The sequence below is a fragment of the Dunckerocampus dactyliophorus genome, chromosome 11 (genome assembly GCF_027744805.1).
Source record: "Dunckerocampus dactyliophorus isolate RoL2022-P2 chromosome 11, RoL_Ddac_1.1, whole genome shotgun sequence".
Lineage (NCBI taxonomy): Eukaryota > Metazoa > Chordata > Actinopteri > Syngnathiformes > Syngnathidae > Dunckerocampus > Dunckerocampus dactyliophorus.
Genome location: NC_072829.1, coordinates 16,735,599 through 16,760,226, shown reverse-complemented (window position 1 = coordinate 16,760,226; position 24,628 = coordinate 16,735,599). Strand labels below are relative to the sequence as shown.

The 24,628-nt window shown below is 41.5% G+C and overlaps 1 protein-coding gene across 1 annotated transcript; it reads right to left on the bottom strand.

The window, feature by feature from the left end:
• Positions 1 to 337: 337 nt before the first annotated feature.
• smad5 (SMAD family member 5) lies at positions 338 to 22,219 on the bottom strand. The gene is made up of 7 exons (XM_054791532.1): positions 22,074 to 22,219; positions 10,203 to 11,000; positions 8,506 to 8,805; positions 5,166 to 5,273; positions 3,837 to 4,058; positions 3,508 to 3,764; positions 338 to 1,272 (listed from the first exon to the last, which is right to left on the bottom strand). The coding sequence occupies exons 2-7, from the start codon at positions 10,603 to 10,605 to the stop codon at positions 1,129 to 1,131; spliced, it is 1,434 nt and encodes a 477-aa protein (XP_054647507.1). The 5' UTR covers positions 10,606 to 11,000; positions 22,074 to 22,219; the 3' UTR covers positions 338 to 1,128.
• Positions 22,220 to 24,628: the final 2,409 nt, after the last annotated feature.

Genomic DNA, 24,628 nt, shown 5'->3' with positions numbered 1-24,628 from the left:
GGCCACAGTGCGGCCGAGACTAAAGTCATATAACGAAAAAACTAAATATGAAGATGATTTATGAAGAAAGTTTCAATATTTGGAAAATTAAAAAAAAAAAAATGAAGGGGAAAAAAAACAAGAGCAAAGACCAACAATCATACCAAAACACTTTTTCACATATACTGTATCACAAAACAAAGCAGTTTTGAAAGTTCTGAAATATATATAAAACTTACCATATTTACATGTGTTGGTTTACAAAATATAGTGGCCCTTGCATCCTTTCACTTTTTAGTATGTGGCCCTTAGTGGAAAAAGTTTTAACAAAAAAATCCAAGTAAAAAAGTCGTAATAACCAAATAACCAGTTTATTTAATGGCGCTAATGAAGTCATTCATCAACATACGTAATGGTGTAACCCATGGCAACATTTAATACATGCCTCCACATAAACCTTGAGTGCACAATATTGTTAATAAGAGTGTGGACAATGCAAGTTGATGGAACATGAAACAATGAGCAAGTCAAAATTGATCTTGCATGACTAGTTGTATTGCAACAGATGTAACATTCACAATGTGTTAGCTTATGGCATGAATAACGTGTTCAGTGATCCATCTCCCAGCACAAAAGACTATCACGTTAGCAAACTTTCTCAGAAAGGCAGTAGAGCCCAGTGTTCATTTCTACAATTAGAGACTATAAAAAGAAAGCATGTGTGATATCTGAGCCTCTCTCTTTACATGTAAATATCTGAGACAACAATATAAGAAAATTGTTCCATAAATTCAGAATTGTCAAAAATAAGGCAAGGCAGCTCAATTCAAAACTAAACATACAGAGAAATAAAAATAAATTTGATATGATGGGTTAAAATTGGATTTATCGAAGCTCAACACCACCTCAAAGGATGCACGTGTAGCGCTGTCAAGAAGTTCATGCCATCACGGCCACTTGGGGATTCCTTCTTTTTCCCCGTGACATGAAACATTTCAACAACGGATTCTGGCTGCTTCTGCCATTCTAGTCCAACAAGCCCTTCCCAAAGTAGGTGTAAACAGTTCAGCCATTAAGACCGTATTAAATTAAATCACTGATGGAGGGAAAAAAAAGGTGAAAAATAAAGAGAAAAATTCAAATCCACTATTAGGACACAGAGGAGATTGGGTTGAGGGGAGAACCCATCTGAGTCAAGACCTTGTCCAACCACTGGAGCGGCCCATGCAGGTGCACTTCGATCCAACAGGGGGTGCTGGTGACATCCTGTCTGTGGTACTCTGCTCCCCAACCCTGGAGCAGGCAAATTGATCAGTCACACAATGAAGACATTTAGGGGGAAACATGAGTGTGCTGAATCATTATTCTGGGTTTATCTTTTCTTCTCTTCTCTGTTGTGGGTAAAACCTGACAGATTATTTCAAGTACGTTTTTCCTTCCAATCTATCAAAAGTAGCCCTTCATTAATTGATGTAGTAGTACAACAACATTTGTGTACATGCTAAGACGTGTCATTTTAAGTACCATAATTTCCATTGTATAAGACATTTAAGCCGCACCCACTAAATTTCAAGCAGAAACACAGATTTGTACATATACCTGTATAAGCTCCACCAGACTACCAGCAGCACATGTCCATATCATAAAACGGCATATCGTGGCGCGCACAAGTCCGTGAGGACCAGGTAGCTCTTTGACAGGAGCCAATCTTGAGGTATGAGGAAAAATCAACGAGCTTATCAACCCATCGGAAATCGCAGGAGGTCATTACGCAATAACAGTATGACTCACCGTGTCATCTTAGAAAGAATGCAAAAATCATCACACAGCAACTTAACACTCAAAAGATAGGTAAAAAATGTATAAAAAGACTGGTACCAATACAAGTTTAGAATAAAAAAAAAAATGTTTTTACTTCTTCCCATCAAAGGAATTAAATGGCTATGGCTGCATGGGTGCGGCAATGATTCATTGAGCTGCTTGTGTCCACCAGAGGGAGCTCCAGGGCCTTTGGTGGACACAGGCAGATGAATAAAGGAAACTTAAGGGCTTTTCTGACCTATAAATATTGTTACAATGTTGTATTCTCACGTTAAACGATGCCAACACGTCAGATAATGAGGTTTGCGCATTTGGAAGTGAACCCTGAGAGCAGAGGTTTTTTTAACACCGAGTTCCACTGACGTCAACGCAACCCGGACTTCCTTATGTGGGCATGCCCAGTTACATGCTGTAGGCCTCCCCTCTCTCCGTTCTGCTTCGCTCTGTTGTTGAAGATTTCACCCTGTTAGCACGTTGAGCAATGGCTCCCAGGAAATGTTTGTTCGGGTGTGAGGGAAAGCTAATTTTGTTTAGCTTTCCTAAAGAGGCAAGCAACAGGCAGAACTGGTTGGAGTTGCTGATTCCCGGCCAGCAAGAGAAAAATATGCTCATCTGTCAACAGCACTTCACACGGGACTGTTTTGTTAACATGGGCCAATACAAAGCTGTACTATCCGCCAAACTGTTGCTGAAGTCCGACGCCTTTCCAACGTTACTCGGTCGTGTTGAAGAGTCAGAGGAGCAAGCTATAAGTACCAATTTATCAGTGTCCTAACTGTGTTTATTTTGTGTAAGTAATCGGACTAAAAAAAAAAAAAAAAGGCTATATGTTAAAAGCGGACATTTTAAAAAGAAATCGCACAGGGTTCGGAATCTGTCCCGAAGTTCTCGGGAGCACTTGAGAGTGTGACCAATCACAGCGTAGTGGGCTCGGTAAGAGGTGTACCTAGTGGAGGTGGAGTCAATTACAAAGACTGTTTGGGTGGGAAGGACGAATCCCAGAGAAATACTGCAGGAAAAGGCACAGGCTGTGCTGGTTGTCATGTGTAGCTGCTCTGTAGGAGTCCAGCACTCAATACAAAGGTCCAAGAATGAGGTCTCCTTTAATGTTAAGTGTTAGCCAACAGAAATAGGCCCACATGTTAATGGGTGCTATTGGCGACAGTGAGTGTGTGTGTATACGACAGATATGTTTCTGCACACGACATACACAGGAGCAGAGCAAAATGTGTTACTGCTTCTGTGGGTTTTCTGCTGCGTGCAACCGCTGCTACTTCATTATTGCCTATGCTGTTTCAGAATTCGAGCAGATGCATCGAGCGAGACAGAAAGGCTCACATAGATCCGCTTAATTTTGAGAACAAAAACATCCATCCATCCATCCATCCATTCTCTACGCCGCTTAGTCTCATCAGGGTCACGGGGGTATTCATTCAACAATAGTGCAAAACGCAAAATGTAAAGAGAAGAAGCTGAGCTGTTAATACTTATAATAAAACAAAACTTTTGTCTCTAAATAAATATACATTTTTTTGCATTTTTACGAAATCCAAAAAATACATAAAATGATCAAAGGGCCCCCCCGCATCCTTTGATTTTCAGTATGCAGCCTTTGGTGGATAAAGCGTGGGTAACCCTGGTTTAGTATTTAAGTGTTTCTTAACAAGGAAGACATTAGAGTTTGTCTTTTCATCCTAACAATCTTACCTTAACAAAGCTCATACGGATGGTGCACATTTTGGTAAGCTCATAAACGGCCTCAAAGCCATGGTTAACAGACTGAGCCAGAAGTTGTGCAAACTCCTGGTTGTTGAAGATCTTAAGGCTGCAGCCACTGGGGATCTTACAGACCGTGGTAGGATGGAAGCCATGGTGGTAGTTGCAGTTACGGCTCTGGACAAAAATGCTGGTGTCACTGAGGCATTCAGCATACACCTCCCCTCCTACGTAGTAGAGGTGAACACCTGGTGGACAGATAGTACTGACAGTTAGAATTTACTACTGACCTGTAACATGTTGGCTATTTTAAGCTGTACCTTTGCCGATGTGCCGGCGGGTGTTCTCAATTGTAGAGTTGCGGTTAACGTTGGACAACAGTCCGAGGCAGAAGCGGTTCTTGTTGTTTGAAGGATCAGTGAAGCCGTCCACTAACACGCTGGTTGATGAGGCATGGTAAGCCTCGCCTACACGATTGTTGAGCTCATAGTAGACAATGGAGCACCAGTGGCTTGGCTCCTCATACTCCACTGGCTGCACATCTATTGAATTGCCAGACAAACAGCAGTCACACACTTGTACCGACATTTACTCACCAGCATATTTCATTAGACAATTTGCCATTTGCGGCCATTTAAGCATCGCTTGTTTCCCTGCAGTGATCCCGTAGCCTGCGCAGAAGAGTTGCGCAATGAATTTCCACAAAAGTCAAATTCAATATTAATAAATTTAATATTTATGTACTTTTGAGCATAGAAAACATGTTAATGACTTTCTAAATGTGTTTTTTTCATTATTAAAGCCTTGTAGACATGAAATAACACCTCTTTAGTCACTTTTACATTTCTATTATTCTGTTTACCACAACCACTGTCAACCACAAAACAGCAATCATTTATTAAGAATTTTAAGAATTAAAATGTATTAAGAATTAAGAGGGAGCAATGTTTGAACCACAAACTGGCGAGGGATAAATCTATAGCTAAATAGGCTTTATCAAGTCGACCGTTTCTCCCCGGAATGGGCTACTTCAATTTTCTTTATTTCCTTCCAGATATTTTCTCATTCTAAATTCAAACGCAAAGGTAGACCAGGATGGAATGGAATGAATGGATTGTGTTAGATTTTAGCTATTCTACTGTGTTTCCCTGATATTAATATTTATTATATTACCATTATTTCAAGTTTAGTTGATTAAGCATACCATGCATTCTACAATGACTTCATTTCTCAGATGTGCGAAGAGAGGAAAAACAATAACATTGCACTTTAAAGACAACGTAAATATTTTCTACTGTGGCAATTTCAAAACAAAACAATATAACAACATTCCCTTCAAACAACAGTTTCATTATTTTTGATGGTACGATTGCATCCATGCTAATGTTTTTAAATATGCGGTATGGTTCTGCTGACTTTTTTTTTTTTTTTTTTAGTTTCCGATGGTGACCTTGTCTCTTATCAATTTGCTCGGTTATAGAACAATTCCACTCACTAACTAACATTTTCAATAAAGAATGAGTATAGTTTTTGATACAGTTCTTTCATTGGATGTCAGCTGTCCATGTGTAAGTCACTTTTCTAACAATACCAATTTTTTGAATTGATATCCTTAATGAAAAGAGTACAATGCTTTTCCTTCCGCTCACCTCCTCTGGCCATGTTTTGTGGCACTAGGCTGCTGCTTGTCTCCATGGACTGGCTCTCCTGGCCCAGCTGCTCATCAGGAGGCATGTATGCTGGGGGTGGGGTGTCAGCTGGGACAAGAAGAGAGCGGTTAGTGAGGATGAGCCAGTTGCTGGTAAATGTTTCGAAGTGTGTTGCACACACACGCACGTTCAGATCTGAACAATCATCACACCATCAGTCCCACAGAAAGGTGTCAGATTTCACAAGTCAGAGGCTTGCCAAGCAGCCACATGTCAACTATTCCCGACAGAGACGCAATATGAGCTGTTTGAGATCATATTGACACAGAAATGTCCACTTTTAAGGCTTCACCAAGAAAATGTGAAAGAGTCCAAAGTAAACGGCCAAAAAACAAACATTAAAAAAACTCTGAGTGATTGATTAAATGTGTCAATAGGTCAGAAGTAAAAACTAGGACTATCATTCAAAAACAGCAGAAGCAGCTGCCACACCCTTACACATTCAAACACAAGCAGAATAGAGGAGTGACTCCATTAGTTGCTTCATGGAGATATTTAATGTCTGCATCAATTAATGGATGAATCGATGATTAATCTATTATCCAATTAATCCACAACTATTTTGGTGTTCGATTGTTTTTTTTAATTTAAAAACAGATGGCCTCTGATTTCAGCCTTTCAAATTTATTAACTATTAAAAAATTCCTTAGTCATCCATAAAAGCAGACCTTTTATTTTTGTGTTTTAGGCAAAACAAGATATTCATACACATTAACTTGGACTTTGGGGAAAAAACAGTGATCCACATTTTTGCCTCTTTTCTGTTGTGTTGTGGACCAAACTACTGTTTGTGTTTGGTTCATATTGATTTGGTCTGTCTAGGGCTGGGGTGTCCATACTTTTTTCACTGAGGGGCCCATACCAAAAAATTAAAAGGATGCCAGGGCCCCTTAGATATTTTGTCAACAACACTATATCAGGGTTTCCCCTGGGATTTTTTGAAGCTGTGGTAGTGGGCTGCACGGGAGGCAGACTGCCGCCGCTGTGGCAGGATTTTTTTTAATGTTTAAATTTACTGTCGGTAATACAAGTAATGTCAACATTAGGGTCGTTTTCACATGCTTGAACAACAAATTAACTTTAAAACATTAAAAATTTGCAGGTCATTCAGTAATTCTTTTATGACTCTGTGGTGGCCTCAGCCATCTTCTATGCTGTGGGCTGCTGGAGAGGGGGCAGCACGGACAGGGACAGGAGCAGGATCAATAGGCTGATCAGGAGAGCGAGCTCTGTCCTGGACGGTCCTCTGGACTCCGTGGAGGAAGTGGGGGAGAGAAGGATGTTGGCTAAGCTGACATCCATCATTGACAACACCTCTCACCCGCTACATGACACTGTTGTTTCCCTTAGCAGCTCCTTCAGCAGCAGATTGTTACACCCACGGTGTAAGAAGGAGAGGTTCCGCAGGTCCTTCATACCGACCGCTGTCAGGCTCTACAACACCTGTACCACGTTGTAGTCAATATGTAATTCTTTACACTGTATTCTTTACTTGCTTATCTTGCTTGCTGCTGTAACAAGTGAATTTCCCCGCTGTGGGATAAATAAAGTACAAATACAATTCACAATTCCAATCAATATGGCAATGAAGATAATTACACATAACTCCTCAATAGTTGTGTATATAAACTGGGTAACATCCATTCATTTTCTACGCCGCTTATTAGGGTTGCTGGAGCCCATCCCAGCTGACTTCAGGCGAGAGGCAGGGTACACCCTGGACTGGTCGCCAGCCAATCGCAGGGCACATATAAACAAACGACCAATCACACTCACATTCATACCTATGGACAATTTAAGAGTCGCCAATTAACCTAACATGCATGTTTTTGGAATGTGGGAGGAAACCGGAGTACCCGGAGAAAACCCATGCACGCACGGGGAGAACATGCAAACTCGACACAGAGATGCTCAAGCGGATATTCAAACCCAGGTCTTCCCGATCTCCTGACTGTGTGGCCAACATGCTAACCACTCGGCCACCGTGCAGTAATACGTATGTCCGTGAAAATAGCTATGTAGCGTTCATCATGTAATATGTCCAGTTAGCATTTCTTATGCAACATTACAGATACTGTATTGAAGAAAGTAAAAGGATTATGTAAAAGACAATTCCCCCCGATCTGATATTGATACAAGATATGGGGCAGATATCAGGAAAAAGAAAAAAAAAAAAAAAGAAAAAAAGAAAAAGCAGATTAAATCGGCCTGCATGTAAAAGCGCCAATAATGCCACTCCAATACAAGTAGTCGATTCCAGACTCCACCCCAGCACGTCTACAGTATGCAGCAGCAGATCCCATGTGATCACAACAACAGCATGTGCTAAGGTGTTAACAGGGTAGCAAGGAGAAGGAGATGTCGGCTGTGTGTATTTCTCACTAAAGCCCGAAAAAGATGTTGCAGCTGAGTGCAAAATTTGCTATCCACAAGTTTTCCGTGGTGGCATGGAACTGAAGAAGTTTAATATGACCAAACTCATTGTGCATTTGAAGCAGCATTACATGGGAAACTCCCACGGGATGACAAAAAGTCATTAGCTATAACAGAAAAGATGACCAGCCCCTGTAGATGGTGAGTAAAGTCGGGTTTAAACGTTTGAGCACCTTGACCCTCCCTATATTATGCCTAGCCGCCACTACATTGTGGATAAAACTATTTCCTAAATTCATAAAGAAGTAAATGGGTCCGTTATTCTCATACCTACTATTACCTACGACTGCACGGATGGCTTGTGACTGCTTTGGGGTCGGGTAGACGTCTCCGGAGCAACCGCTGCTGCTCAGTGACAACATACAAACTGTACAACAATACGTATTTGCAGTTTTAAGACACCATATTCCAGAAAACTCTATGACGCCAGAAAAAAAAGTTGCTAGATTTATGCACAGAGGAAGGCGGGGCAGGACACCCCACTCAGGAACGCTGACACTCACAGGAGTGAGACATCCGCATCAACATACAAGTGAACAGTGAAAATCCAGTCTACATTGATGTCAATGATATGTTTTTGATATCGTGCTTAAAAGAAATGTTGATATTTTATTAATATAATAACTTATTTATAATCATTATTTTATAGGGGCTGCAAATGGCCCCTTGGCTGCACTTTGGACACCCCTGGTCTAGAGACTAACCGATTACTCAATTAATTGAAAAAGCTTCAGCTTAATCGCCTAAGAAAATATTCGTTCATTAAAGCCCTACACCAAAGCTACGGCTTGAAATTAAATTTGACAATGCATCTGTCAACCAATCATGGTTCATCACTTGAGTTTACCTGGGAGCTGGAATGGACTGGAGGGCCCCGAGCTGGCAGGAGAGTTGGGATAAGTACCACTGCTTGCTGGAGAGGGAGGATAAGGAGAGTTGGGAGAAATGGGAAAAGATCCTCCTCCACCACCACCACCACCACCTCCGCCAGTGCTGCTGCCACCGCTGTGTGGCTGCTGGAAGGACTCGGGAAAGGTAGCGTTCAGGGGCATGTGCGGCTCGTTGTGGGTCAGGTTGCGGAACTGTACCAGCAAGCTGTGCTGCGGGTTGAACTCGCTGTGTCGTGGTACCAAGACAGGGGGGAGCACTGGACAGAACAAACAAAGATGGGGAGGAACATTTATTGGTATTGACTAGTAGAAGAGGCAGAAAATCCCAGTGTTTCTGGGCTTGAGAAGATACTGCACTCAAACAAAATATCAAATACAACATTTACTCACACACATACATGTGTACACACACACACACACACACACACACACACACACACACACTTGTTAACCGACAGAAGCCAAAGCAATCAATTCAGTTATTCATTTATAAACCCTTAACAAAACCCACTCATCTTATAATACAATAATACATGGCAGGCAGGGGAATACAATAAAGGTGTATATAAAAGTGTATCATTCGATACCTCAAAAACTGTATGAAAGATCACCTAAAAAGTTCAGTGTTGTTTATTTTAAAAATTCTGTTAAAGGAACAGACAGCATTAGTGATGGTCCATTCAGCACATTGTGATAGCACAGAGTAGCTGATGTAGTTGTTTAACAACTAGCAGCTGCACCCACGGTGCCAGAAAGTCCTTCCTTACAGCTGCGGAATGTAAAATTAAACATTGAACTTCTGGAATACACTCACTCGTGTGTGATATTAATTTCCCTTTAAATCATAAGAGTTGAATATTCAGCATATGTTGCCTGTAAATGTATTAACTCCTAATTCACTAAATTCTTTCTTTTATTTGGACTACATGTACACTACTGATTTGGACAATCATGTTTGTCCTTATGTGATTTTCCAACACTGTGACTAAGCGCAGGTGTCATTTCTATCTTTACATAGTCATGTCTTTACAATTTTCCTCTTCTGTGTTGAGCAAGGCGGTGCTATCGCATTAATTAAAAGATATGTCTGAATTATGTGCACAAAGAGCTTCACCATTGACTTGCACGACAACGATGTTTTTGTGCCAGTCTACAATACGAGCCTTTGCGGAATGGGTGACAGAAAGTGAAGGCATCCTGATCATACAGTATATTTGATTATTGATATAATCCAAGTAGGGATGATGATGACCGAACACCGAGTGAGAGAAAGTGCTGTGCACTTAGTCGGAGAGGTTCATACATTTGCAAAGACCTTCTCTGACGCCACACCCTTTTGTAGTCTCTGAGGCATGTAATCTAATAAGACTCCAAAAGAGCAAGTGATATTGATTTTTCTGTGCAATGGAGGGAGAGGCAAGTCAGCTCTTTGTGCTTGTGTGCATGTACTCCGTTGCAGCTTTCAGATGTGCATAGCGCCACAACGGTCTAATCAAGCTTGGATTTGCTATTTTTGCTATGATGTAATACAAAAAATGAGTTGTGTGGTGTTCACAATACTGTATGTTAAACATATTTCGGCTACAAACTGTCAGAAGTGTCAAATAAAATGGGAAACCAAGTCGTATAAAGACGAGACAGGGCAAGTACCTACCAGGACTCTCCACTCGTTTGTAGTGATATGGGTTAATGCAGACCTCCTTCTGTTTGGAGCCAAACGGATACTCGCACACCTCCAGGGGTTTGAGCTCATGGTGGGACTGTAGGTCTGGCCACCGCCACACCCGGCAGTAGATTACATGTGGCAGACCTTTGCGGTGGGAAACCTGTAGCCGGCCGTCCAGTGATCTTGGAATGGTAACACATTTGCTGGGCTGTCCGGGGCAGCTAAGGGCTTTTTCCAGGTCCTCCATTGCCCCTTTCTTCTTCTTCAACTTCTTCACAAGAGCATCAACTGCCTTTTCTGCCCACTTCTCTTCTTCATCTCCCTGCTTCCAGCCAAGCAGGCGCTTGACTGCCGGACTTGTGAAGGAAAATAGACTAGACATGGAAGTCATGCTGGAGACTAGTGAAAGTTAACAGGGAGGAAGTCTGTGGAGACTGCCCACTGCTTAGGGATCAGGAGGTCTTCAAGGCCGTCCTTGATGACTTATAGTCTGACAGTGTATGTTTAATGATAATAACTAATTCAGCGCTTAAGATGAGAGGTGGGGGAGAGAAGAGGGGAAGCTCTAGCCTTGTCTGACCAAGCACAGGAAGCAGGGGAGGGAGAAGAGTCAGCAAGCAGGACGCAGCTGCTGCTGCTCAGGAAGGGCCCTGCAGCAAGTGGTCCGTTGTCGGGTCACAACCACCGATGGAGGGAGGGGGGTGTAGCCAGCAGGAGTGAAGATCGGGACTGCTGTCCAACAGGAGTTGATCTTCAAATGTATCTCAGTTTTAATCCATCAGATGTCTGAAAAACACACCATTAACTTAAGTCAGCATCACTTTTTTTTTTTTTACAACTTTATGAATAAGTACTCATTTACAGAAGACCAATGCCAATGATTTGCAGGGTACACACAATTGTCCTGTTTAAAGTTGAAGAGGGAAATGCAGCGTACTTCGGTTTCTGTTATCCACCTACCAAACTCTGAGCAAGTCGCCAAATACCAAAGGATTTAAAAAACATATACAGTGCAGCCAAAGCCTGGCTGAACTAAGGCAAGTGTACAACTATGTAAAAACCTTTGTAAAGAACCAACATGGCAACACACTGCCAGATAAGCTCATATTGCTACATGCTGAGGCTGTATCAATAACTATATCTGTAACATCCATCCATCCATCCATTTTCTATACCGCTTCATCCTCATTAGGGTCGCGGGGGCATGCTGGAGCCTATCCCAGCTGACTTCGGGCGACAGGCGGGGTACACGGGGTATCGGGGTATCTGTAACATAATTGTGATAAAGCACACGTTCTAATTGCCTTTTATGCAACTGCATGGTGTTAACGTGAAAAGTGCATTGAAGAGGAACAGCTCAACAGTAGTGTTGAAATATTTTCATTTTCAAAAACATTTGAAAGTTCATGGGGCAACAGAACAAACTTGTTCCTGCACTTACAAAAGATGTATGACAAGTTGTATGGCTAAAATGTTGAATACAAGTGCACCAGACTAGCTAATTCAAAAAAAAGCCCGGGGGAAATCCGTCAGACGATAACACAGACGATAGCGAAATATGTGGAGGTTATCACCACAACAAACAAGACGGTGTTCACGGTATAGATGACCCCCACCAGAACAGCATCCCCGCACTGCCATGCGGTACCCTTTCAGTATTTCCCACAGGAGTGCAATATAACTTTGGTGGTGGTTTCTGTTGTTCCTTCTTTTTGTCATTTTATGTCACAAACAAGACAGAGCTGTCTGTGAGTGTATTTAGATGGCAGCAGCAAACACTGCTCATTGAGAAGAGCAAGTCACCAAAAAGACCAAAAGAAGCCGCTAGTCGCTGTTCTGAAATGGAGTATCTAGAAGGGTCTGAATACTGAATGCTAATGATGGCAACACTGATTCCTGCTGCTACATCTTATTCTCTAGCAGTTGCATATGGGGTGGGTTAAGAAGCGGGGTTACGATGCATACCGCCACCTAATGTGCGGCGTTTTAACAACAATCTACTGTACAATCACAAATAGTCCTATCATGTGTTTATGAGCAAGGGCATATCTAGCTGTAGCAGTCCAAATTGATTTATGACAAGCTGCCACAAATAAATGAACATATGAAAAACACTGCTTCTTCTTGCAATTAATTTGTGTAAAAATTGCATCCATCCATTGATTTTCTATGCTGCTTGTCCTCACTAGGGTCACAGCCTACCTCAGCTGACTTTGGGCGAGAGATAGGGTGCACCCTGGACTGGTCACCAGCCGATTGCAGGGCACATATAGACAACCATTCACACTCTCATTCATGCCTTTGGGAAATTTAGAGTCTCCAATTAATAAGCTAACAAGCATATTTTTGGAGTGCAGGAGGAAACCAGAGTACCCGGAGAAAACCCACGCACGCACGAGGAGGAGTTCAAGTTTCAAGTTTTTCTGCATTTATACATTTTTTCAAATCTAAAAGTATCTGTACAACCTTTTAAATCTTGTGATTGGGAATTCTATATTTTTACACCAACACCTGAAATACACATCTGTTTCAAAGTAGTACGAGTAGTAGTAGTCCAAATCACTGCAGTGTGTAGTAACGGTGGTAGTACTAACCGCAATGTCGCTGGCATGCCTGTGAATGCTCATTCGCTGGCACCCGTTTCAGGAGAATCACCCAGTTGCCTTTGCTTGCTTGTTATTCCTCACGACACTCACTTGCAGCACTGTGTGTGTACACTCGCTAGCGCCAACAAACACGCATACACGTGTAAATTTATCGAGGCCGGTAAAATTATGTAGTTTGTTTTTATTTATCATGCAGTGATTGATTTACTGTTTATCGTGACAGGCCTAATGATGACATTTCCGCATATGTGTTCTGTCCGCTGGTGGGAATGTGCTTACCTGTGTGTGTGCACCCACATGTATGGAGTTGCCCCCCCCCCCCAATGTATATGTTTCTAAGGTTTAACTAGGTGTGCAGATAATTATCAATATGATATCATGTCCGATAACCAGTAGTTTAAAAACGCTCCCAGGAGGCGAGATTACTTATACTGTGCTGTAGGTGAATTAGGCTGAGCAAATCAAGCACTCCTTTTCTGTGATGTGCTGCAAACAGCATGTCAAAACTTCCCCAGAGCTCACTTGTAAACAAACATGCTGTCAATCGTGTGGGACTTCTCACTGTTTCAGAGGAAGACATTTCGCCAAATGCTCAAAATGCCCTGCAAACATTTCGCAGGAAGGGGAAAAAAACCTCAAGCATCAACAAATCAAACCTGATCAGCCACCTGAAACGGCAGCATCCCTAGGACACCTGGAACTTGTTCCTTTCGTTGCGGCGCTTGAAAGTTTGCCAGAGATGACCTGAGGGCTAAAGCAATATGTGATTCTATCACGGAAATGATGGCACTGGATGACCAGCCCTTTACCATCGTTGAAGATACCAGCTAATAAACCCCTTGGAGCCACGGTTTGTACTTCTGAGCCGAACCTATTTTATATAATGTTTTGTTTATAGCAGTGATATCATGATATTTGATTAGGACAAACGTCCAGGTACAGTTTCTCAAATTCAACTTTAAGTGATTCTTACCTCCAGGTGTGCAAACTACAGTTACCGTATTTTCACAACCATAAGGCGCACTTAAGTCTTAAATTGTCTCCAAAATGGACGGGGCGCATTATAATGCGGTGCGCCTTATGTGTGCGCCGAGTTCCAAAATCTGTTAATGTTGTTGTGTGACTTTGATGAGCGCTCCGCTTGACTGATTGGAAGCATTTTCTGCCGACACGCTGCTTATATAGACGAAAGGCGGACGTAACTGAGGATAGCAAAGCAAAGGCGGACGTGACTGAGAACAGCATGCAGACGTTAAAGGGGGAAGGGTGGGCGTGAAAGAGGACGCTAAAGGCACGCCCCCACTAGGTAGTATATAGTGCCAGTATGTGCATTGTGCAAAACAAGATTGGTTTGGCCAAGGACCCTCGAAAATGGCACCTACAAAGAGACAGGCATATGAAGCACAGTTTAAACTGCAAACTATCAGTTACGTGGGCCATCATTGCGGGAGGCTTGACGAAGGAACTCCAACCGCTGGACATCGGTGTAAACAGGGCGTTCAAAGTGAAGTTGCGAGCGGCGTGGGAGCAATGGATGACAGATTTACTAAGACTGGGAGGCAGCGCTGTTCGAGTTACGCCACAATTTGTGAATGGATTGTGGATGCTTGGGTTAACGTGTCTGCTTGCACTGTTGTTCGAGCTTTCGCAAAAGCCAGCATCATTTCTGAGGAGCCACACAGCAACAAGACTGACTGACAATGACGAGAGGGAACCTGGCGTGTTTGATGGGGAACTTGCCCCACTTGGGATACAGAAGATGAGGACTTTGATGTTTTAGCGCGCATGCATGCTAGCTAGCATTGTCGCTGGGAGCACTTCTTGTTCCCCAGCGTACTTTGCGGTACTGTTTTGGTGCACATGCTCTTAAAGTTACATGTTTGAGCTACATAGTTGTTAGTTATTGTTCTGCACAAATAGCGGTAGTGTCTTGTCTGTTTTTGTCTATCTGCTGCGTTGCTGTGTGATGTTTTTAGTTGTGCACTTGTTGTGCAGACTGTTGTGTTGAGTGATGACCTTCCGCGATTTCCAGTGGGTTTGATAAACTCAGTGAGAGCTCTGTTTTTAATCTGCCCAAAGAAATAAAGCACTATCGCTTCCTCACTGACTCTTGAGCGCCCGTATGTTTGACCATGCCTGCGTCCAATAATACGGTGCGCCTTATGTGTGTGTGTTAAATACAGAAATAGACCCGTAACTGAGACTGCGCCTTTTAATACGGTGCGTCTTATGGTCGCGAAAATACAGTACATCTAACCTTAAAAAAATAGATATGAATAAGTTCTTAGTATGAATCTTGAGAAGCAAGAAGTTATCGGCTTAAAAAAGAAAATATCGTGCATACATCTCTTGGAGATGAATAAAGTATCTACTTAGTTTTAGCCTCTGCTAAGTTGTATTTACAGTTTTACAGCAGTGAGAATGTTAAAATCTTACTAAAAAATTCCTGTGGCCTTAATAAAACATTTATTGCAGAAAATGTTTCACACTGGAACAGCTTAATTATTTCATACCGGAAAACTTCCTACATCAACAAACTGGAGAGTGCAGTGGATTCCAGCACATTTGCAGAGACACTCCTCTATGTTCCTTGGACTAAGACCTCTGGCTTGATCTCCCATCTATCCCGCTACTTAATTTTTTTACATCTTAACCCAACTGGTCGAGACAGACGGCCGCCCCACAAAGCCTGGGTTCTGTTCAAGGTTTCTTCCCCAGAGGGAGTTTTTCGTCGTCTCCGTTTCCAAGTGCTTGCTCATGTGGGGTTTCAGTTGGTTCTCTGTTTTCATTTATGAATGTGACCTTCATGTGTAAAGTGCCATGAGATAACTGCTGTTGTGATGTGGCCCTTGAATTGAATTTGTCACTAACCTTACCATGCACTAGTGACATATGAGATGGTGGTGATATCTGATGTGGTCTCAGCAAACAATCAAAAGAGGGACAATGCAACACGTGTAGCCTTCAGCAGCTGTCTGGGGGCTTGTGAAAGTCTGCTAGACCCTGCTAGAAAAGGATGCAACTACAAAAAGCTGCTTCCTGCCACAGCCCAACCATGCAGACAATCCCTCCCTCACAGCACACAGCTGTCCAACAGCACTGCACTCACTTCCACGCTTCATTGTTCTAAATTCGCACACAAAAAATGTTGGAATATCTCCAAAGGGGAACATGGACATGTACACAAGACATAACAGGCCCATGAAGTTTACTTGTCCTGACGTTGGCCGAAATGTTACAGCACAATGTCGGTACAGTTGGTCAGATTACCTCTATCATTGGGTCTCCAACCACTGGCATGTGGGCACGGCCGAACCACGCTGCAAGCATGAGGATGAGGATTTTCACAATACCACAAAGGCACTGAAACAAACCTCTAGCTCCCCTCAAACAACCAACGCTGTCCGTAACGTTTGCAATTCATGAGAAACTCCCATGAGACGGCAAAAAGAATTAGCTATACCAGAAAACATAGGCCAATTTATTGTGCTCCATGACTAGCCCGTTGATTGTGCGTAATGTCGGATTTAAATGCTTTTATTAACACCTTGAGCCTCACATTACTACATTATGCCTACTAGGGGCAGGAATCTCTGGCCACCTCACGATTTGATGAGATTACAATTCAGTGGCCTGCGATGATAAAACGATTATAGATGCATTTTGATGCATCTTTTTTTGTGATCAATAGTTTGTCAGTTTTTACATGCACAATTTTTTTCTGTATAGAATTCATTTTTACTCACTGTGTGCCAGTAAAAGCATATTTGTAATGATCCACAATTAAAGGGATAGTTCGGATTTTTTGACATGAGGTTGTATGACATCCCCATCAGCACTGTAGTCCAATAACAGCGACTTATCCCCCACTTGGTCTCCTTAGTCCAGTTCTGGTCAGATTTCATCACGGAAATCTGACCACTTAGTTGCTGGGGACTACAAGTATAAAGTAAAGAGTTTGGCTTCTCAAAACAATATGCGCCCAAAAGATTAATACATTTGCATCACAAAAATGCTTTCTCAAAAAAGAAATCTGGCGTCACAAAACGCTTGGCGTTATACATTTGTCTCCCACCGTATTGCTGCGCACTGTCGCCTGTGCGTTCATTTGTATGTGACGAAGACGCTCGCATCTACCAGCATTGGACCACAATGCTGATGGGGATGTCATACAACGTCATGTCAAAAAATCTGAACTATCCCTTTAAAATAAACATGAAAGATTCATTTACTTCCATTATCTTTTAATAATTGGAAGGTTGCATCTACCAACATATTTCCCATTGCACAGAACCAGCAGGAAAAGTGCACCAGTAGCAGCATGTAGAAAATTAACAAACTTCAGCATCTTCTTAGTAACCAACATAAAAAATCTGCTATTCAAACTAAGATCCTGAGCATAGAATCTCTGACAAAATAATATTTTTGCTGTATAGCAAAGTCAAAAACAACTTTCATACAAAATATAGATTTCTGTACCAGCAGCTCTCATACAAGAATAATGCTTGCAGATGTCAGTATATTATGAATAACCAAAAAAGGTAGGCTGCCCTTATTCACAATTGCAGTGTCAGCGAAATAACGTTGTGATGGGACGTTGTATCTGGGTTCCAAAGTGCGCAACAAAGCACGAAAGCCCTGCTTCTCAACAATTGAATACCGCCACAAATCCTTCGAAATAGAAGTTGCGATTGACTTTGTGATTCTCTTCGTCTTTTCCAAGTTGGGTGGAAAATTAGTTATCACCTTTTGATGGCTCTCTGGTTGGCAGCAACTTCAGCTGGATATTTTTCCTTCTGGTTCAGGTGGAAACGTGCTATGTGTCAAAAACTGTCCAGGCAGCACTTCCGCTTTTTGTCTTTTTTTCCATCTTTTTGTTCCGCCAGCATCGATTGACATTTAATAAAATTGAATTGATTAATAACCGTCAATGTCCGCATCGCGATGCATCTAAGAATTGATTATTTCCCCTACCCCTAATGCCTACCAGCCACTACTGTCCATAAAATTAGTCTCAACCTACAATGACAAAGCAGTACCTTGTAGTAGGCGGTCCCAGAAAGTAACCTTCGGGAAAAGTGAACAAATGAGTCATTGATACTCACTGCCCCTCAAAGCCCCCCTGCTAGCTTGATATTCTCCTGATTTCCGATCAACATTTGCAATAAATGTGAATGCTGTACTTATTGCATTAGATTAAGCTCCAGAACCTTCCCCATCTCTCTTCAACGACCAATGTTTACTCGCAACACAATACAGGTTTAAGCCCCAATTTTTTTAGGCCAAATAAATCACTGATGATAATAGTAGTAATAATAATAATAATAATAATAATAATAATAATAATAATAATAATAACAACAACGACAACAGCAACAAGCTGATCATTTTTATATCCCAGTATAAATTTTTCCAATGATAAAATGACTTCTACCGGTATAAATGATCAACAGAAATAAGCCAAGTTGATGACAAAGCACTGTAGTGACGCATTGGCACCTCACTTGTACTACAGCATGTAGGGCCCTATGAGTTCCGCATTAACAAAATCGCGGAATTGGCCAATAAAAACGGAATTTACTGTTAATCGCGAAATCTCGCCAATATTGAAAATGTGACTGAAATGCTGTCATCATGAGAAGGAACGTTCGTGTGGGGAAGTATTTTCTCGGCGAACCGCTCCATCATGGCACAACCATTAAAAACACTAAAACGCCTCCTCGCGAACGAAACAGGCGGAGCGTGAATGGAAGCTAGCGGGGTTAGTTTATTTCAGCATGCTAATGCAGTTGTGTGTGTGCGACTCAGGCTGAGTGAGTATATTTTCACCGCCTTGTGTTTTACCGCTTTAATGTAAGGAGCGTTTTACCCGGTGACGACGTGCAGGTTCTGGGTGAAAAAAGACGAGAAGCATGTTTATTCTTACACCGAGCTCGTCTTACAAACAGACATTCTCATCACACACAGGACACACTTCCAGCCTTCAAAATAAGAGCGCTGTTTGCCCATGTCATCTAACTATGTAAATAAAATAAGAGTGTCACAAAAAATATCTTACATATGCAGTTGGAATTGCATTACTGATTACATCTTCCTTAATCACAAGTATGAGCATTACAGTTTGTTGAAGATTTTGCAGCAATGTGTGCAGAGGCTGACATCCCATTACAAAAGTTAGGCAGGCTACATCCATTTCTGAATAACTACGCAAAATTGTCTATTGATGTATTGCATCAATAAATCTAAGGATTCTGCATTTAATAAACCAACATTTTATTCACTAACCCATAAAGCACACATGCTATGCTGGTAAAAAAAAAAAAAAATAAGAGTAAAATGAGCAGACGTTGAGCAAGAGACCATAACATGCAAAGTTTGCAAAGCAACGGTGACGGAACATGACACACTTGCTTTACCATTTGAAGCGCAAACAGAGTTGATTACGAAGAGTGTGTCATGAAGCGTGAGACAGAGTCAGCGAGCACATCTGCACTTACTCAGTCAAAAATACAAAACGCTTAGTTTGGTAGACACTAAATTAATTTGCTGTATTGCAGTTTGTTACCAATAAATGCGCTTTACAATTTGAGACAAGTCTATTTACTTATATGGGTTGAGGTTTGTAGCTTTTTATACAAAACTCAGCTGAATTGAATTATATCGTCATATCACGATACATCCCAAAAATATTGACATACATGCTAAGGTCCATATCGCCCAACCCTAATAATAATAAAAAATAATATAACAATCATGAAATATTGCCCTTTAATATGTCATCTTTCACTCCAAAGTTGCGGAATTAGCATTTGTGACATGTATTATCTATGTCTGTCACACATTTCTTGAAATGCTTTCTTTTCAATATGGGTGTCAGCATTAATAGTTCCAGCTTGTAGCTGACCAATGCTGGCTTTGTCTCATCTACTTGTCTTTGTCTATTTTCTATTTCTTTGTCTAGCTGTCCTTTGATATTTACAAATAAAAGAATTTATCATTTTTTAAAAAAAGGTTACAAATATATTTGGAGACAAATCTTTGTGTTATTTACAGCTTTTTGTAGATACATTATTCCTTTTTGCTCTATTTTTCCACTTCTGCTGTTGTTTTTGTTTATTTCTGCAATGAGCCACGTTCCACAGACAGCCCCTGCGCCACACTTTGGACACCCATGTGTGTTTCGCCAGGAAGGAGGGGTTCTGCCAGCCGATGGAGGTGTGTGTCCAAGTTCTGCCTTCTTGGCTCTGTCACCGGTCAGGGGTTGGGTTGCATTGTTGAAGGGTTTATGCAGCTTTCAGACTTTTGCATGGCGGTACAGAGGTGGAGAGCCACTCCTGCTCGCCTGTGCAGTGGATATTTCTCCTTTGTTGTATTTAATCACCAAATAAATGCACAACGCAAGAAACACTTCCTGTCTTTCACTTTTAATGCTCACCCCAACACGTATCTCTACTGTACATATGAGGTGCATTATGAAGTTGGCGCTCAGCCAAATGTAACAAGCATAAATAGAAACGCTTGGTGATTAAGGGTGCAAACAAGTCCAAACAGCTACGTGTTTTGATCCGACAAATCTTAAATAATTTTGATCAAATGAAGAATTACTACAGCTTCTGCTTGGCTATTAAGACAGCGGCAGCTTCTCAATACAGATGAAAAAACAGGTCACTCACTGACGCTGGGAACATCGAGGTAGGTTGGATTGCAAGGTGTGCGCAAAGCACATCATATGCGGTTCCGATAATGCCACGCACACTGCCACTTCCATGTTACTGTATTATCATTCCTAGTTGCGATGCCATAGTTCACAGTATGGTTGGCTTTTGGCTGCCCTGTTCTTGTAAGACGGCTTTTGACACCCTTCTAACATAAATGGATGCATTTTTCTTAGAAATGCTTAGAAATGGCCCTTTGGGAGCTCAAATTTTATGTTGACACAAGCAGTCGACCATGTATGTCGTCGTCGACTTCCGCAGGCACTTTTTACTAGGATGAAGAACGCGATGGACCCGGACTTGATATAGGCGAGACCGGATTAAGCGGGTTCCCCTGTAATATGCAATCAATTTTAGTCTGACGTCACCCTGTCCCGACAGAAACGAGCCTGCCTGTGGGCTCAGAAAGGCAGAGGCCCACTGTCCTATCACACAAGAACATTGGTAACGATTTCATTTTAGGGGAGCTATGACGTTACAGGTTTGGACATTGAGATATTTCCAAGTGTGAGGATTGTTGATAGAACCTGCCAGAAGACACATACAAGCATTGATTTGCATCTGGATTACCAACCTTCCAGATAATGTTCATCTCACACTAGCAACTCTTTGTGTAGCACCATCAAAGGCTTACAGATCACATCTACAAATTTACATTCCCTTCCCCGAAGGGGGATGGGAGACCTGAAGTACCATTTATTTAATCAACAGTCCCATTTGATAGGGGAACAGTCACTTGGTCCTCTCACACATGTAGTTGAATCACATTATGCATGTGTAAGTATTGAAATCTCACATATTGGAAAGGGATCCAAGTTGTTTTTAATACACAACGTTGATTAGCCAACTAAAAATAATAATAAAATTATGGAAACCATGCATGAGTTCATTAAATACCAAAAATATACTATTGCACCAAACAAGTCTTAAAAAGGAAACATGCACGCATATGCGTAAAAGGCACACATTTACACGTTTCATAGACTGGAAGATTGGTGACTATTGAGCACCCCCACCCAGAGGAAGACAGAATGGATTCAGAGAAACACGGTTTGACCCCCCCCCAAAAAAAACAGACATGAAAATATCGAACAAGTATCGAAAAGTAAAAGCAAGGTAAAAAAAAAAAAACACGTCATGTTACAGTATACGCTTATTTACATGAGTACAGCTAACGATGACATCGTGCTACTATAGCAGGGTACCCTCGACAATTTTACTGGCTAGCGCTGCTAACCTTAACTAAACTCGCCAAGAAAAGTGCCAAATGTATACTCAAACTCATTATAACATACGCGACTCTCATTTTTATGTTTTCAACGAAGAGCAACCGCATTGAATCTGGTTTTTAAAAAGTCTCTTCCTCCATTCCGTAAACTTTTTCAACTTCACCACTCAAGTTGTGCTAAGCTAGCTCTTAGCCTAGCTCACTGCTAGCCCAACCCTCTGAAGGGAAAGTGGTGATCTCAGCGTACCCTGCGGATGAAACAACATAACATCACCCGCTTTCGCGAGTAAATCACCCTACGATCACCTACCTTTAAACGCGCGGTGTCTTTCGGCTAGTTTTCTGAAGTTACCCATGCGTTACTTCCAACTTTCTGGACCGATTTCCCCCAGTTTTCCGCCGTCAGCTTCTGCTTGCCATGTCCTCTAGACCCTGAAGACAAGTCGCAGGACTGGAAGAGGCGGGGTACATATCACTCCGCGGTGCTGACAAACTAGTCCCTGCACTGACGCTGCATCACTGACACGTAATTATTCATAAATGTTCAAAATGTCACAATTTACATATATATACTTTATTTATATGCGTGTTACTTTTCTTGCGCATGACTGGTAGAACATATAAAAATAGGCATGGTCCATAAGCAACATTTGGTTTGCACTTTTGAGTAATATTATACATGAATTGCATTAATATGTACAAAATAATCATGACAAGTGGTTGAAGGCGACTGCAGGGTTTGTAGTGCATGATGAGTGAATTGTTCCCGGGTCGTGCTGCGGCTGTGGGACGCCTCATAAGTTGCTGGCTCCAGTGTGTCTGGCTCTCTGTGCTTTGTTGCAGATTCTTCTCCTTTGTTCGAGCGCCACTGGCGTCCGTGCTGTTAATTGAATTTTAATTCATCAGCCCAGTCACCCCTCTTTCACACGCACGCCGAGAAACCAAGTGTGAGTCTCGGACACAACACCGTTCCAAGTTTGGACTCCCTTGATATGCACAGCAGTGGCTATAATGGGACACTAGGGGGCAACATGCAAATGACATGCCTCAATTTTGACATAGTGCAAAGGGGCTGCACGCACATTCGAGAATTTTTAGTTTCCCCTCTGAAAATAGGGGGGTTTTCCACAAAAAGCACATATAATTCATTTTAAGAGAGTGATAATTTATGAATAGATGACAATACAAGTAAAATTTACAGCATACATGGACCACTGTTTTAAAAAAGCCCACAATATTTACATTATAATGCTTCACTGACAATGTGAGGTCCTTGAACACACCATAATTGCTGCTACCCCATGACTCCATTCATTACAGTAGTGGTGAGTACATTTACATCTTAGACTTCAAATGTGTTTAATAATTGAGGCATATTTAGGACTTTAACATGGATTTAGCATTTAGCTTGTTAGTGTCCATCGCTAGCCACTTTTATTGCAAATGTTAATTTGAAATTGGAGAATGTTAACATCTGTTGATCAGAAATTGGAGAACGTCAACATCAAGCTAGCAGGAGGGTTTGGAGAGGGAGGAGCGAGCTGTGACGGTAGTGGTGGTAATTGATACGCCCGTAAAAATGTCTATTTTTAACAAATGGACATTTTTACGGGCATATCAATTACCACCATTTTCGGCATTCACTGTAACTCCTGCAAGACCCCAAAACAAAACAAAAAAATCAGAGTACTGGAGCGAAAAATGTGATTGTACACATCAACATGTGTAATGAACCGTTCTTGTAACTTACAATGCAAATATAAAATCAGTATTCCTACGGATTTTACATTTAAAAATTCCATAGTTTTTGCAGACTTTGTAAACATCCTGATTTTAATATTTTAGTTTTTCAGTCATCCATGAAAGCAGACCTACTGTCTTTGTATCAGAGACTATGGCTGTCCCACCTAGTCATTGAGCATGAACTGATGAAGCCTGCTAGGATGAGAGGCGAAACGTCTAAGACAACCTGAACAGCCCAGTTGTGATTGATTCAATGCCCTGACAATACAACAACCTGAATGAATGAGAATATTCACAGGCGTATTACCATTGTGTTGTAGGCAAAACAAGATATTCACACACACATCAGCTTTGACTTTGGAAAAAAATGATCAACATTTTTGCCTTTTTTCTTATATGTTGAGGACCAAACCACTGTTTGTGCCTGGTTTATGTTGATTTGGTCCGTCTACTGCCCGAACTGATTCCTCAATTAATCAAGACAAGTTTCAGATTAATTGACTAAAAATATAATTGTTAGTTGTAGCCCTGGTATTATGTCAATACATTATGGAATTTGTTTTCATTATTTTGAATATGTATTGTAAGCCCACTGTGTGTTCTCACACGAACATCTTAGTTGCCCTAGCAAGCACCTTAGAAAAAGAGATCAATCGATTACTTTTTCGTTCAGTGTTTTAGGTATTCAGAATTGTATCTTTTAGAAAACAGAACAGTGGTGACAGTCTTGGAAAAATTCAACTTTTCATCGCTGTCGCCCAGACGAGGACCAATCAGCGGGAGTTTCATTGATCGACCAAGGAGCGTACAGGATGCTAATCAGTACGCTATACTTGCCGTGTCTGATTTCCCGGAGTTACACTCTTGATCAAAATCTTAAGACCAGTTGAAAAATTGCTAGAATTTGCAGTTTGCACATTTGGATCTTAATGAGGTTTTAAGTAGAGCTACAATATTCAACAGCAAGAAGAGGGAGTGAGACAAAAAACACTTTGAAAAGTAATTTATTGAAAAGAACAATTAAACTGAAATAGGCTGTTTATCAGCTGATCAAAAGTTTAGGACCATGGCTCAAAAATAGCAAAAAACTCTCCAAACCAGAACAAAAAATGTTCTCAGTAG